The sequence below is a fragment of the Brachycentrus maculatus genome, unplaced genomic scaffold (genome assembly GCF_059751285.1).
Source record: "Brachycentrus maculatus isolate JH-2025_06_01 unplaced genomic scaffold, ASM5975128v1 h1tg000533l, whole genome shotgun sequence".
NCBI classification, from domain to species: domain Eukaryota; kingdom Metazoa; phylum Arthropoda; class Insecta; order Trichoptera; family Brachycentridae; genus Brachycentrus; species Brachycentrus maculatus.
The window spans coordinates 1-17500 of NW_028281279.1; the positions used below are offsets into that span (position 1 = coordinate 1).

At 30.9% G+C, this 17500-nt stretch overlaps 2 protein-coding genes across 2 annotated transcripts in view; both read right to left on the reverse strand.

The window, feature by feature from the left end:
* Nucleotides 1–6: 6 nt before the first annotated feature.
* LOC148301647 (putative cytochrome P450 313a4) lies at nt 7–7579 on the reverse strand (the record flags this gene model as incomplete). The annotated part of the gene is made up of 6 exons (XM_088272923.1): nt 7435–7579; nt 6409–6628; nt 2924–3030; nt 2440–2530; nt 1293–1478; nt 7–68 (listed from the first exon to the last, which is right to left on the reverse strand). Coding segments are annotated over exons 2-6 (639 nt in total), but the record flags the coding sequence as incomplete, so codon positions are not given.
* A 1693-nt stretch (nt 7580–9272) lies between these two features.
* LOC148301648 (cytochrome P450 4C1-like) overlaps nt 9273–17500 on the reverse strand; it is a 14839-nt gene continuing 6611 nt past the window's right edge. Inside the window, exons 3-11 of the mRNA XM_088272922.1 lie at nt 14732–14838; nt 14446–14536; nt 13859–14044; nt 12946–13015; nt 12468–12670; nt 11175–11326; nt 10798–11044; nt 10528–10707; nt 9273–9651 (exon numbers count right to left, since the gene is read on the reverse strand). Of these exons, the coding sequence (XP_088129048.1) occupies nt 9482–9651; nt 10528–10707; nt 10798–11044; nt 11175–11326; nt 12468–12670; nt 12946–13015; nt 13859–14044; nt 14446–14536; nt 14732–14838 (1406 nt within the window). The 3' untranslated portion in view covers nt 9273–9481. The remainder of the gene's footprint in view (nt 9652–10527; nt 10708–10797; nt 11045–11174; nt 11327–12467; nt 12671–12945; nt 13016–13858; nt 14045–14445; nt 14537–14731; nt 14839–17500) is intronic.

The following is a 17500-nucleotide window of genomic DNA, read 5'->3' on the forward strand; positions in this document are numbered from 1 at the left end:
TGGTGTCATTGACAGTATAAAGTCTTGGTTTCCTTCATAGAATTTCGGTTCCCATTCAAATAAGCTATCTAAAATAATATTTAAAAAAATATATATATACAAACAATTTAACATAGCATATAGATCCTATGACTATATAAATATAATATTTTTATTCTACACATTTTGTCAATAAAACTAGTTTTTGAAAGTAATTTATTCTTTTAATTTTATGATATCTCATCAAAGATGAAGAACAAATATGGATGTCTGGGCATTTACGCGGCTGACGACCGTCATAGGCTGGTTTAAGTGATCAATTTACACACGTGTGACATTCTACCCGTTATTGACAACCACACTACTCAAATTCTTTGAAGTTGTATATATATGAACCTATTTAGAAACCTTGTTCTTGAATCATTTAAACTTCACAAGAGACATCTATTGGTGAGATGAAAAGAAGCTTTTTATTTAGCAGAAACTCTAATATTAGTATGTGAGGTCCGAATCCTGAATTATACTCACATACATGAGAAACGCCAGAAAACATCATTTTCATTTTTAATTATTAATGAAAATGAAATTTTTAATTCTAATTACAAATACCTGTTTGTACCTTCACTTGTATTTTTCATTTCATTTACTTAAGGTAAATGAAAACAGTGGATATATTGGATTTTAATATATATATATATATATATATATATATATATATATATATTATATATATATATATATATATATATAATATATATATATATATATATAATATATATATATATATATATATATATATATAATATATATATATTATATATAATATATATATATATATATATATATATATATATATATATATATATATTTATATATATGTATATATATATATATATATATATATATATATATATATATATAATATATATATATATATATATATATAAATATATATATATAAATATAAATATATATATATATATATATATATATATATATATATATATATATATATATATTTATATACACATATATGTAATTTTTTTAAAAAATTAGACAACGGAGCAGTTGGAAATCATCTGAATAATTTTGATTGATTCTATATCTTAGTGCTTTTTGAAAATACTAAATTTTGTACAATAGAATAAAATCTTAGTCATTAAAATGTTAAGTAGAAAAAAGATAAATTAAATTAATATACTGGTCTTCAAGATTGCAGAAGAGGAGCTTGTTAAGCTCCTCGTCATCGCAGATGGCCAACTGTCGATTGCAAAAATGAAATTTAATTTTAATTATGAAGGTTTTTTTCTTACCACAAATAATGTCAGCCCAATATCTTAAGGAGTACACGGTGACGTCATTAAACCCCTTGTCGCATATCTCTTGTAAGCCTTCCACTAGGGTTTTAGAGTACTTGTTATGTATTGGTATGTAGCCTCGGATCGTCTTAATGGCATAGGCAGGGTTAATGATGTTGCGGTGTCGCTTCCATGTATCACCTTAAATGAAATAATCGGTGATTCAATGGTTGACATGGTTGACGAAACAAGTTGACAGTGGGTAACACCATCTAAAGCATGGAGAAAAATTACCTCTATTGAACCCGTCAAACTGGATAATGAAGTGTTGACACAAGCAATCGAGTCAAACCCAAAATTGAATCTAGCAGACTCCAATGTCTGGTTAACAATACAAAACCATATTATTTTTTTTATATCTCATCAAAGATGAAGAAGAATATGGAAGTCTGGACATTTACGTAGGCTGCTTTAAGTGATCACTTTACACACGTGTAACATTCACCAATTCTACCCATTATTGACAATCACACTACATAAATTCTTGGAAGTTCTATATATATGAACCAATTTAAAAACCTTGTTCTTGAATCACTAAAACTTCACTAGAAACATCTATTGGTGAGATGAAAATAAGCTTTTTATTGAACAAAAATTCTTTAATTAGTATTTGCCCAGACTTATATAGACCAGACCATATATTTCTTTTGTGAACAAGTATTTATGAACAAGTATTTGGACACACTCAAAATGCTGTAAACCACGTAAAACGCACAATATCACCTTATATAACATTATACTTACGTGCGAAAGGAATTCATAAGCAGTTTATATATATATATATATATATATATATATATATATATATATATATATATATATATATATATATATATATATATATATATATATATATATATATATATATATATATATATATATATATATATATATATATATATATATATATATATATATATATATATATATATATATATATATATATATATATATATATATATATATATATATATATATATATATATATATATATATATATATATATATATATATATATATATATATATATATATATATATATATATATATATATTTAAGATACACATTACAGATTTTTGTTTAATTTGCCTAAAAAACTCACCCGATAATGTGACAAGGCCCGGACCCATTCCAGTCCTTATTATATCGTAAGAAGATCCTTTCCATGACGTCAATCTGCTTAAAAGCACGCTCTAGAATTCGATAAAATCATTAACCAATTACAAATCAACATTAAAATCAAATAATGTTTTAGAATTTAATAATCCCTGATATGACAAGGTTCTTGTCGAAACCGAAAGGTTAAAGTGTACTTATAATAAAAAAGTGGTTAAAACAGAGTTGTTTTTATAAAGTTTATAAAATGTGCCAAAAATACGAAGTATCTGCGAAAAACATTCAAGAAACAAATCAATCCGATCAAAATTTGTATTTCCATGCAATTTGCTCAGCTAATGGGAGCTGTTTTTCATGAAAATTATTTAAAAATAGACATGCGAAGTGGATTCAAGTAATCAACACGACATTTTATTGACATTGTATAAAAATACAAATTTAGTCGAGAAGGATAATGATGTTGACTTTACCTCAAAGTCATCTGGTTCGGACACAACGACACATATGTCTGGTCCCATCCAGACTCTGCAAATATCTCCGTAAGATTTTTTCAAGTCATTAAGGCAAAGTATCATTTCTAAAAATAAAAATAAAAACATTTAAAGAAAAAATTAATTTTGATGAAGTTTTTATTTATTGATATTTCAGATGAAGAAGAAGAAGAAGAAGAATATGAGAGTGTTCAGATATATCAGATATATAGATAAATCGCTCACTCCTTTCAACAACGTCATATATCAAAAATCGTCAATTTCCAGTTGTGCATGTTTTCGTAATGCTCAGAAAATGTACTATATCCCAGCAAAAGCGGCATATTTTAAACTTATTATTTACCCGCTACAGGGCAGAAAGGGTTGTTTTTGCATTTTGAAGAAAATGTATTGTTTCATATTTTTTTTAAATAAACTAAATATTTTTCAAATGGAGAAAAAACATTCAGGTTTACCCTAAAAAGATCTGTTGCATAGTAAAAAGTTCATAAGTGGCTAGATATTTATTTGAAAACATAACATTATATTTTTAAACTTTAAAATCGATCTCCTGAAAAATCAAGTTTTTTTTTTGTATGACGTTGTTGAACGCAGTAAGCGAAATAAGGTATTGTAGTGGGAATTTGGAAGTTTGGTTATTCACAAGGCGTGCAACCTGTCGTAGGCTAGCATAAGTGATCACTTTTAATACGTGTAACATTCACTATTCTTATCATAAGCGCTAAAAATTGTTTATGTGCGGTGACACTTGAATTTGTAGCATTTTTATTAAAAACAGGACTTATTATTTTTTTACATTTCACCGGATATTTTGTCCGCTATATCCGAGGTTCGCTATAAAGAGGTTCGTTATATTGAGGTTTTACTGTATTATCATATGTTCATTTGTTATACAACAATGATATCGTGGGTGTACTGGCAAAAAACGTTAATTGGAAAATATGCAATTTTGACTTCAAGATGCATATTAAAAAGTTTTAAACGTTCTATAAACTTACAAAATAAACCAAGTAGTTTAAAATGTAATATAATTGTGGATTTGAAAGTAAATTCAACTTTTAGTTTACTAGCGGCTATTTTATTCATCCTTAAAGCTTTAAATAACAGGGATTATTAAAAGAGAACTTTTAGAGTTTTACGTTTTTTGTGAGTATACCCACTATATAATCGTACAAAATAAACAAAAAAACATAAAAGCAATTTTTTTCAATCTATGTATCATATTAAAAAATAACTTTGCTTATGTGCCATTCAGCGCTGGACAACGAAACTGCATTGGTAAGCTAAATGTTCTCCGTAATCAGCAGCATAATTTTGTATACCAGGGGTCGGCAACCTCTTGGGCCAAATGAACCAAATGTGAGTAGCAAAATGAATTGGAAATTTTTGGGGAGGCAATGTTTAATTTACAACAATTTGATTTATATTATTTTTTGACATCTCATCAAAGTTGAAGAAGAATATGGAAGTCTGGGCATTTACGGTGCTGACGACCGTCATAAGTTGGTTTAAGTGATCACTTTACACACGTGTAACATTCACCAATTATACCTATAAGCTCTTTATATATGAACGAATTTTGAAACCTTATTCTTGAATCATTTGAATTATTCATATTCTTCTTCATCTTTGATGAGATGTCAAAAAATAATATGAAAATAACTCCTGTAATTTGAGATAATTCAGATTTTATGAAAAAGTATTTGGACACACTCAAAATGTTGTAAAACTATATATTCCTTTTAAAATAACATAAATTGGGCATTGGAGAATCTTATAAGGTCTTCGAGCTTAAAATTCTTTATTTAGAAGTAAACAGATACATTTTGTTGCTTGAGCTTCAAGGTTATTCGTGTTTAAGGAAAATAACAACAGAAAATTTATTAAACCGGATATTTAGTAGTAGGTATAACCGAGTAGCAAGTCCAAGGTAGGGATGTGGGAAATTCCAAATTGCTGTTATTTTTTAAGGATATCATGGATCACATAGCAAGACTAAAGTGGTTATAGCCAGGACATGTTACAAGATAAGACGACACAAGATGGACCCCTAAATTTTTTATATGGGTTTGGGAGAGAATAAAAGAGAAGTTGGAAGTTCTCAAAAAAATTATCTATCCGATAAAAATGGAAGGATTCGGAAAAGGCTTATATCCAGCAGTGGGAGACAGGGGTCTAGAGAAGAAAGAAGAAGATTGTAAAATGAATGTTTCTTTAATTTTTATTACCTTGTTATTTAGAAATTGTATTAATGAAAAAACGTGTTAAAAGGGAGTTTATCTACCTAAATTTAAAAAAATGGAAAATTTGGGAAAAAAACAGTTGAATCTGTCTTTCTAAAAAAATAGCTAGTTCTTTAACTACAACATTTTAAAGTGTGTCCAAATACTTGTTCGCAAATCTGGATAATCTTCAATTATAGGAGTTATTTATCATATTATTTTTTGACATCTCATCAAAGATGAAAAAAAACATGGGTTATCAGCCTCGTAAATGCCCAGACTTCCATATTCTTCTTCATATTTGATGAGATGTCAAAAATAATATGATAAATAACTCCTATAATTGGAGATAATCCAGATTTGTGAACAGGTATTCAGACACACTCAAAATGTTGTAAATAAATTATCTGGTCAAATTATAAGCTTAATAATAAAAATGAAAATGATATTTTCTGGCGTTTCTCATGTGCGTGATTATAATCCAGGATTCGGACCTCACATACTAATATAAGAGTTTCTGCTTTATAAAAAGCTTCTTTTCATCTCACCAATAGATGTCTCTAGTGAAGTTTCAGTTATTCAAGAAAAATGTTTCAAAATTGGTTCACATATGTAGAACTTCCAAGAATTTGAGTAGTGTGGTTGTCAATAATGGGTAGAATTGGTGAATGTTACACGTGTGTAAAGTGATCACTTAAACCAGCCTATGACGGTCGTCAGCCCCGTGAATGCCCAGACTTCCATATTCTTCTTCCTCCTTGATGAGATGTTAAAAAAAAAAAAATATAGTTCTTTAATTACCTATGCAATAGTCACATCATTGAAGTTAGTAAAGTGGTGTTTTGAATATTGAAAGCATTAACTTTGTGGATCATCTTGATATATTATTTCGAGAAATAAAAATACTTTGTGTTCTGATCCACTCACATTTTTATTTAACCAACTAGTTTCGGCAACAACCTGTTGCCCTCTTGAAAAGGACAACAGGTTGTTGCCGAAACTAGTTGGTTAAATAAAAATGTGAGTGGATCAGAACACAAAGTATTTTTATTTCTCGAAATAATATATTAGTAAAGTGATATTAAAATTAAGAATTACATTGATTGCCTTAGAGCACTTCATTATAAAAATCACAAAGAAAAAATTGTGTAAACATCTTCAATACCAAGTTTTCCCTTTTAAATCTAAATAATAATTAATTTTTTTAGAAAATATTTATTTGAATGATTTATTGCGACTAACCATTGTGGCGATTAAAGCTACCAAGCTGAATGGCATTTCCCAGGATAGGAAGTGCGATGGGTCCAGGGAGCTTGAAGCTGAGGATGTACAGCTTACGGCGGCTCCACAGCACCTTCAGGAGCCATATTGTTAGCACCAAGATGAAGGTCCTGAACACGACAGAGGACCATAACTCTTCAATCACCGACGGCATCTTGGAGCTGATGTTAACTTTGATTCACTAGTATAAAAAATAAAATAAAAAACAAATTAATACGTTTATATAACAAAATTACGTTACACAAACCATGCATTATTAAAATTACATTACACAAACCATGCATTATTAAAAAGGTTTTGGTTAATAAACTAATGAAAGCAACCAATAAATAAATATGGCAAAGATTTTTTAAATATTCCTTGTATAATTTTATCAGCATTTTGCTATTAGCAAATACATATTATGTAAATACAACAAATTTCTTTCGTAGTTTACTTGCAGTTTATTATTAGCAGGCTTCGCTACCACCCAAAAGATTTCGAGTTCGATTCTCAGCGAGGTCAAAATAAATGTTTTATTCTTATCCGCCTCCATCGGGTAGTGATTAGACTGCCGTGCTAAAGGTCCCGGTTTCGTCTCCGGGGGGGTCAACATAAATAAAAGTGATTTTCCACTCTTATATTTATCTATTTAATACGACCCCGTAAAATAACACTACTTCGATTTGATACAATACCCTATGCACCATTGGGTGCGTTTATGGGCAGAAAGAGAAGAATAATATACACGGAATTATGTTAGCATTTGAACTGCAGGATTAATCAGTTTGGGTTCATGTTATTAACTATCAAGTTATCACTGTTTAGTGCTTTTATCCAGTGCCTTATGTACCATTGAAGATGATATAAATGAAACAGTTATCATACAGTTTGCATAATTTTAATGTATTGCTCACTTTTACGTTAATTTGTATTTTAAATAAGGCATGGAAAGTTAGTAAAAATACCAAAACCATTGCGACATTTTAAGAAAATGACTTTTCTTACCTGTATGAAATTATTTTAATTATCACTTTATTGTTGAAATTATTATCCTGAAGTTTAAAATCGTATACGTGCTTATTCGTCAACCGGTGTGTTTTAAATGAATGAAAATGAGAGGATACATTTTCCTGGACCACTTCTAAATACTGGTTTTAGTAAAAACAACAATATCTTTTAGTGAAAAGCCAGCGCTGTGGAGAACTACCATTCAGTAATTAGAAATTAAGAGTCAATTTAAAACGCATAAAATATTCCGTTTCCATGGAATTTTTGTAAACATAAAATAAAAACAGAACGTGGACGACCGAAAAAGATTTGGCACGACCAGATCAATCAGAACCTAAAATCTGGCGGTGTCAAAAGTCTGCGTAATCGGAGGGTATGTATGACTAGATGTTTGGATGTGAAGGAGGCAAGGAGTGTATGTCAGGACAGAAGAGTGTGGCGTTCCATCCTCTCTGCCTACTCCTGCGGGGAAATGGCGTGATGGTAGTAGTAGTGGTAGTAAAATAAAAAATGTACGAAACGCTCTTCTGCTAAAATGCAATGTTCTTGAAAAATATTCAATCCATCGATTACATTCCAAGATTTGGCGCCACAAATATATCTGATCACGTTGCCTTCACGTAATTAAGATCAATTAAACACTGTTTCTATACGACCCAGTGCCCTATGCATCATTGTATAAAAATAAGTTTAAAAAAAATATAAAATACTTATACTTTAAAAGAATATTCTAGGTCAAACCTTTGAAATCAATATTGTTAAATCGGTTTTCTTTTTCGATCACTCGGGCTAATAACGCCGATCAGTGCATAAATTTGGTTACGCATTTGCATTGCGTAAATATAGCACCCGATTTATTTGATAATTTGTCATAAAAAACCTGAAAAGAAATACAAACCGAGAAAAAGTAACGAATCAGGTAACAAACAGAAGTAACAAAAATCAGCAATAACTAACTAACTAACCATCACAGAGAGAATAGAGCGCCACACCACTCTGTCCTTGCAAACATTCTTCGCCTCTTCCACGTTCATGCATCTCCTCATACATACCCGCCGATTGTTACGACTCCTAACCTGACAACTTTCAAGTATTTGGCATACCTGATCGTGCCATGTTTTTCTCGGTCTTCCTCTGCTTCTTTTACCGCTAACATTCGCCTCATAAATTTGTTTTACCGTTCTTTCCTCACTCATTCGTTCTACATGTTTCTCAACACACCTTTCTTAATTTTATCGATAGTGCTTATCTCAGCTTTGCATTCCTTCCTTATTTCACTATTCGCACATCTATCATACATCGTTTTGTCGCACATTCTTCTGAGAGATCGCATTTCGACTGCATTCAGTCTACTTTCATCCCTCGTTTGCCAACTCCATGTTTCACTTCCATATATTAGAGTTGGAACCAGGACACCGTTGTGCACTGCCAGTTTAGCTTCCGCTGATAGGTTTTTATTTGCTATAACTGATTTCAGTGCACCATTCACTTTGTTCCCAGCATTCACTCTCCTTTCTATGTCTTTATCAATCTTTCCATCCCTAGAAAACATACTACCCAAATACACGAAATCATCTACCTGTTCCAAAATCTCTGCGTTTACCAATATTTCACATTCAGATTTGCATTCTTCTCTTTCAAAAATCATAATCTTGGATTTGCTAACATTCATCAATAAATCACTTTCCTTGCACACATTATACACATTTGTCACCAACGCCTGCAGGTCTTCTCTGAGCAATATCTCAAATCAATCGAGTTTTCTAACAAAACTTAGGGATTTCACTACGACTTAAGTGTTTTACGTTAAAAATAAACATAAAATAAAAATGGCATGTTTTTATTAAGTTTTATTTTATAACACACAAAATCCTATACATAATACCAATATACCATAATTAAAACCTTTACTACGTAAATCAATTAAATAAACTTACAATATACTTGTGAAAATAAAGAATTCCAATGCAAATTAATTAAGGTAATTAATTAAATTAATTAATTAATATCAAATATAAACCACCGGGTGTAAGCAAAACCACTTTCAAGCACTTCGATTTCTTCTTGTTATTTTTATGTTGTATCCAATGGCACTCCGCATTGATATATCGGCCTTTACAGGTAGACTTTCAATCTTAAGATCAGAATACAATTCAAAGTTTCTGATGATGTATACAGCTGCAATCTTCCATACATCCAAACCGAATGCTTGCCCTAAAAAATGTTTTGAAATATTGGAGTTTGATAAACGTGAGGCTAAATTTCAAACCAATCTTTAATCGAAAACGATAAATCGCTCACTCCTTTCAACGTCAGATATCAAAAATCTTCAATTTTTAGTTATGCATGTTTTCGAAATGCCCAATAAATGTTTTATATCCCAGTAAAAGCGGCATGTTTTTATCTTAATATTTACCTGCTACAGGGCAGAAAGTGTTGTTTTTGCATTTTGAAGAAAAGTTTTTTTTGATTAATTATTTATTTAAATATACTGAATATTTTAAATGGAGAAAAAACATTCAGGTTTTACCTAAAAAGATCTGTCGCACAAGTAAAAGTTCAATAAGTGGTATGATATTTATTTTTAATACATTTTATTATATTCTTAAACATTAAAAAATATCTCCTGAAAATCAAGTTTTTTGATATATGACGTTGTTGAAAGGTGTGAACGATATGAATGCAATCTTACAAAACAAAAATAATGCAGTAACTTGATCCTTAACATGTATATTTTTTTAAATATTTTAAATAAAGGTACGAAAGTCAGTTCAAATGGCATTTTGGATTGTATAAAGTATCAATAAAATAAATGGGCAGGTCTCTTTAGAAAAAAAGACGCCAAAAAGATTTACCGACAAACACTGTTTTGCTCTTTATCTGCATTAAGATGAATAACTTTGTACTATTTGCCGTATGTCAAAAAAAATCCTATGTTAGCTTATGAATGAAGGTCTCGTTTTCTAGCAGATCAAAGATAAAATTATGTAGCCTTATAAAAGCTAGCAGAGAAGAGTGATGATGCTATACCGATAGTAATTTGAGTTGCGCAGCACATACATTTTTGCATATGGACAAAGTTTAGCTTACCAATGCAGTTTCGTTGTCCAGCGCTGAATGGCACAAAAGCAAAGTGTGGCCTCTTAGCTGATTCTTCAGGAAGGAATCGCTCGGGGATGAACGAGTCCGGCTGCTTCCAATACTTGGGGTTCTTATGAAGAAGATAGTTGCAGAGAATAATTGTGGCGCCGGCGGGCAGTGTTATATCTCCTATTAATTCGAAATCATTTAATTGTTAATACTAAATATGAGAGAACTTTTATAAATCTAGGTTTTTAGTAACGGAATATAAAAACTCACTGCTTTTCATGTAGAAATCGGAGTGTAAGTATCTCAATTGAACTGGTCCTGTTGCGAAAAGACGCATGGTTTCCTTCAAGCACATATCTAGGTATGGCATTTTGGAGAGATGTTCAGAGGTGACTTCGCCATCGATATCTTCACCAAAGGTTTCCTTAATCTCTTTCCATAACTTGTCTTGGCACTGCTTGTGCATTGCCATCAGCAACATAAATGAACATAGTTGAGTGTATCCAGTATCCATTCCCTGAAGACAAAAATTGTTATGTTTTCACTTTGGTATAGTTTGTTTTCTTCTTCTATATGTTGAAATTGATCTCTAATGAGTTATGACACTCTGTTAGTGCAATTAAAAAAAAATATATATGTCAACATACAGGGCTTAAAGTATTATTGAATTCGTCAGCCACTTCTTCGGGGGTACAATTTCCAGCACGAACAGCTTCTGCCAGAACACCGAATACAGTTTGGCGCTTTCCACTCTTGTTGATTAATTCGTCATCGAATTCATAAAGTGGCTCATCCAATACTGCAAACATGAAAGTATTCTTGAATCACTAGAACATCACTAGAGACATCTATTGGTGAGATGTAAAGAAGCTTTTTTATTAAGCAGAAACTCTCATATTAGTATGTGAGGTCCGAACATACTAATATAACATTTAAATATATAATTTTTGTGAACAAGTATTTGGACACACTCAAAATGTTGTAAATAAATTATCTGGTCAAATTATAAGCTTAAATAATAAAAATGAAAATGGTATTTTCTGGCGTTTCTCATGTGTGTGATTATAATCCGGGATTCGAACCTCACATACTAATATTAGAGTTTCTGCTTAATAAAAAAGCTTCTTTACATGAAAGTATTCTACATTTTTGACAGCTCAACATAAATGAAAAAGAATATGGAGGTCTGTGTATTACAGGGATTACGACATATCATAGGCTGATTAAGTACACTTTATGTCACTTTACGCCCGTCCAACATTCACCATACTACCCATGATTGACAACTACACTAATCAAATTTTGGAATTCATACGTCCAGGTATATGACCAATCTCATCACTAATCATGATTGAGTTCACAACAGCCATCTATGATTGGGTTTAGAAAGCTTTTCTTTAGAACAGACCCTTTTATTTGGATACAAGATCCGTATGAGATATCAAAAATGGAAAATAACTCACAAGTGAAGAAACCCAGATTTGTGAAAAATAAAAAGTAATTGGACACAATAAAAATGTTGTATAGGGGGTAAATATTTTTAAATTTTATTTTTAATTTATAATGACTCATTTCAGTCATTTCAGCTGGTTAAAATGTTAAAAAAAAAACAGTTTATAACATGAACCCCCTAAAATGTTCTCTCAGATAACGCGGTTTCTATCTCAACGTTATAGAGGGGTTTACTGTATCCATTTCACTGCTCGATTTAAATAATCAATTAAGGTTAATAAAATCGGCATGACTGTCACTTTTGCATAAATAGTAAAGGAATTTGATATTAAAATAATAAAATATAATATTCTGTTTTCCTTCGCGGAATTCGAGAATATTCTGCTTAATTTCACGAATACAAGAGATGTTGGCCAGAAAGCCATTCTATATAAAATTTTAAGAAAGCAATCGTGATTTTTCATTTAAATTTTGTTATTTTGACTTACAATCGGCTTTAGTTTTTTCATTAGAAGTTGGAAGAGGATGTTCTTCCAAATAATCGTTGATTCTCTTCTTTATTTCATCGTAGTAATATTCTTGGTAAATAGTATTGTAGTCGTTAAATAATTTTCCATGTTCAGTAAAGCGATAGGTCAAATTGGGAAAAAGCCATACTTTGACAATTCTTTCGTGTATCAATTGAGCAGACCTAAAAATGGAATTTATATAGTACAAGAGATAATAAGTTAAATTTTTCATATAAATGTGTCGTCGATTAGTCGAAGTCACTACAAATTATACTGATTATCATAGAAATCGTCTCATTCCAAACAGGATTATATGTATTCAAACATGTTTTTTTTTCTATAGAGTGCAGTCAGAAAAAAGGATTTTGTGCGTCAATACAAGAATCAAGGATATTTTACGAAACGAGAAGGCCATTATTTAAAAAATAGAAAAAATATAATTATGCAATATATTTACCGTGGTGTCATTGATAGTATGAAATCGTGATTTCCTTCATAGAATTTCGGTTCCCATTCAAATAAACAATCTATAAATGAATATTTAATTAATATACATACAGCACTTTTCTTATAATTCATCGTTCACATTATGTAATACCACTTAAATAAACACTTATTCCTGACGACCGGTTTCGGAATAATCACTCTATCATCAGGTCATTAAAAAAAAATTATACGGTCTGACATTTGTACAAAAAGAGAGAATGAAAAACAATTTTATCAAAGCGGTATTACATAAAGTGAACGATGAATGATGAGGAGAATGTTATATTACCATACCACAAAGTTAACAATACTTTTAATATGCAAAAAATAAACAAACAATTAACAAAGTCATTAGTATTTTGTTCATAAAGCTAATTTTTGAAATAAACCTTATTTTTAATAACAGTTTCAACTTTTACTTTTCGATTAAAACGTCTGTGAAAAAAAAACGAATTATTGTAGAGTATTTCAAACTTAGACAACAAAGCAGTTACAATTTAACTAGTAATTAATTAACCAAGTTCATTGGTTTAATAAATTAAAGGTTTTTTATTTTTTGATTCTATAATTTATATGGATCCGTTTTTGTGAGAATTTCCTCAAAACAGTTTTACGATTTAGAGTAATTTTAACCAAAAAGTAATATATATATATATATATATATATATATATATATATATATATATATATATATATATATATATATATATATATATATATATATATATATATATATATATATATATATATATATATATATATATATATAAGTAAGGTTAGTAGGAAAGAGAAAAATTTAATCAATATTACGGTCATCAAGGTTGTCGAAGAGGAGGTTGATGACAAATAGGAATTATGTTATAAAAAATAAACGTTATTCTTACCACAAATAGTATCTCCCCAATATCTAAGGGAGTATTGGGTAACGTCATTAAACCCCTTGTCGCATATCTCTTGTAAGCCCTCCACCAGGGTTTTAGAGTACTTGTTATGTATTGGTATGTAGCTGCGGATCGTCTTCATGGCATAGGCAGGGTTAATGATGTTGCGGTGTCGCTTCCATGTATCACCTTAAATAAATAATCGGTGATTCGATAAGAAGGCGGAGAGATAGAGGAAGACGCGTGAAAAAATCTGAACTTGATTGGGAAGTTCTAATACATCCTTCCTACTTACTACTACTTTAGAGATATAAACCATGTAAAAATGACCCTTTAAAATGTATTTGTAACAGAGATGTATTCTGTAAAAATTAAATTTTTAACAAGAAATACAGATGGTCATAAAATTGTGGTTTTTTTCATCGAGGTGGCAACACGTAACAGATTATGAGGAAAAGTACATATTTCATTCAACAAAGCTTTGTTTTTCTTTTATTTTTTTTTCATTTAAGCAAACAACGAACAAACTTTTCACCTTTCCCTTTACACATTTTACAGATTTTTCTAACAATTTGTCTTTAAAAACTCACCAGATAATGTGACAAGGCCTGCACCCATTCCAGTCTTGATTATTTCGTATGAAGATCCCTTCCATGACGTCAATCTGCTTAAAAGCACGCTCTGGAATTCGTTAAAATCATCAACCAATGACCATCCGACTAAAATTTATAACAACTTGCAATTTGCTCAATTAATTGGAGCTGTTTTTAATGAATTTAAGATAATTTTAAGGCGTAGGAAATGGATTAAAGTGATCATCTTAACTTAATATAAAAGAGCGACTTTGGTCGAGAAGGATAATGATGTAGAATTTACCTCAAAGTCATCTGGTTCAGATACAACAACACATATTTCTGGTCCCATCCAGACTCTACATATTTCTCCGTAGGATTTTTTCAAGTCATTAAGGCAATGTATCATTTCTAAAAATAATAAAAATAATAATGAAAAAAAAAATACTATCAACATATGTATTTCCATTAACATTTCAACACAGATGAAGAAAAATATATCTCGGGACTAAAAAGGTATTGAGATGGAAGTATGGAAACTTGGGTATTTACAGCGCTTACGATCCGTTATAGACTGGTTTAAGTGATCACTTTATACATATCGCTCACTCCTTTCAACAACGTCATAAATAAAAAATCGTCAATTTTCAGTTGTGCCTGTTTTCGGAATGCCCAAAAAACGTACTATATCCCAGCAAAAGAGGCATATTTTAAACTTAATACTTACACGCTACGGGGCAGAAAGTGTTGTTTTTGCATTTTGAAGAAAGGAGTGGTTTATTTTTTTTTTTTTTAATATTTTAAATATTTTTCAAATGGAGAAAAAAACCTTCAGGTTTTACCTAAAAAGATCTGTTGCACAGTAAAAAGTTCAGTAAGTGGCTTGATATTTATTTTTATTACATTGTATATGTTTTTAAACCTTTAAAACGTTCTCCTGAAAAATCAAGTTGTTTAATTTATGACGTTCTTGAAAGGAGTGAGCGATATGTAACAGTCACCATTCTAACCATAGTTGACAACTACACATTTCAAATTTCGTAAGTTATATTTATCTTTCGATTGATACATTCATCCATCTGCAAGTTCTCGGCTCTCTTTATGGTTGAGTTGAGTAAGTTTTAAATTTTTTTGTTGTTATGATATTCCGTGTGCTATTTCTTCGACAACATCAATGTTTGAAATAAGTTTTTTTTTTACCAGCAGAAACCTTCATAAATACATTAAGATTATTCCCGCATAGGTGTGCATTAGTATGCACAAATATGAATTTTCATGCACTCTCTTAGTGGAAGAACATGAAAATGCAGCATGTAAAAAAAGGATTTTATGTTTGTTATTTTGACTGTGTGAAAAAAAAGCAAAACGGGATAGGGCAGGTTGTGGTTGTCCTCGGGAAAAGACGAATATGATCTTAAACCGTCACATAAAAAAGAGTCGGGCATCGGTTATATATTACTTATAATTTCAGTATAATTATTTTGTCAGTTATTCGTTTCATTGTTAATAATCTGGTATTTTCTAGAATCGGAAACAATCGTTAAAATTGGAGGATATCGTAAATATAAGCATTTTTTATAGTATAGTATTCACATATTAAATAATGCTATCGTAATGACATATTGTTTTTTATAACAATTGTGGTTAAAAAAAATACATAATAAAATATTAAATGTTCAGGAGGGCCACTTTTGTTTGGCAAGAAAATAAACATCAATGCAGTTTGTCATTTTTAACAAGTCAATATATTATACTTGCTAGTTTAAAATCGTTTAGAGATTTTTTCAGGGCAATATTAAGCTAGTAAGATGTCAAATAGTCAACGATCGCGTTTTCGTAAACAAATGCACTTGGTACGATATTAGAATTTTAGATGAAAATTCATACACAGAAAACAGTCGTTTATTGGTTAGTCTTCTGTTCGTGTCATGTCAGGTCCCCCTGACGTCAACTATTACTTGAGAGTAATTGTCCTTATCTTGGACAGCTCTAAACAGCGCCTCGACGGTCCTAATTCCCGTCCAATCTCGTAAATTCCGGAACCAGGAGATCTGTCATCTGCCCACACCTCGTCGACCCTCTATTTTGCCTTTTATGATTAGGTGCAATAGCTCGTACTTCTCTTCTCTCAGCACATGCCTCAGATACCTTCCGGACCTTGATATCAGTCAGCAACTGTCTCCCTGCTCTTGCTTTTTGGAGCACTTTTGTGATGCTGACCATATCGGTCCACGAAATGCCAGGCATTCTACGATGTAGCCACATTTCGAATGCCTCTATTTGGTTCATATTGCTGACTTTTTAAAATGGGAAATACATTTATTAAGGTTTATAGATCATAAAGTGGATTTTTGTGTCTTCTAACTAAATGAATATGTTCTTATTTGAATCTGTGTTGTAAACAAGAGGGATCATCTAGTGTGGGCCAATCAGGAACTCCTCAGCATTTGCTTATAGCTGGGAGGAAACCACGTGAAACTCCTCAGGAGAAGGCGGACTGTTGACTATAATCAGCAGACCTTCCGTTACACTAGAAGAGTGTTCGACATTTTGTTTCCTAGCTTGATATTGCTGGCCTTGAGGGTCCACAATTTGACTCCGTATAGAAGTACTGACAAGACATGACACTTAACAATTATCTGCCGAAGCTTCAGATAGAGGCTGTTGAAACAGAATATATTTATCATCTTAAAAATCTGTGTGAGCGGCCTCTACTCTGCACTGTACTTCGGTTTCTGGTTCGACATGTTCAACAAGGACACTTTCCAGGTACTTAAATTTAATCACTCTCTCTATACTGGCCCCATTTAATGTGAAACATCCTTATGCGTAGTCCTGACGGCTGAATATCATACACAATCGGTTATACATTACTTATATTTCGGTATAATTATTTCATCGGTTATTGGTTTTATTTTGTGTAAAAAATAAGAATTTATTTTTGTAATTTTTACTGTGTAAATAATAAGCAAAATAGGATAAGGCAGTTTGTGGTTGTCGAACATGTGGTCGTCATGAAAAGACGAATACGTTCCATAACGATTACACAAAAAAGAGTCGACCATCGGCCGCT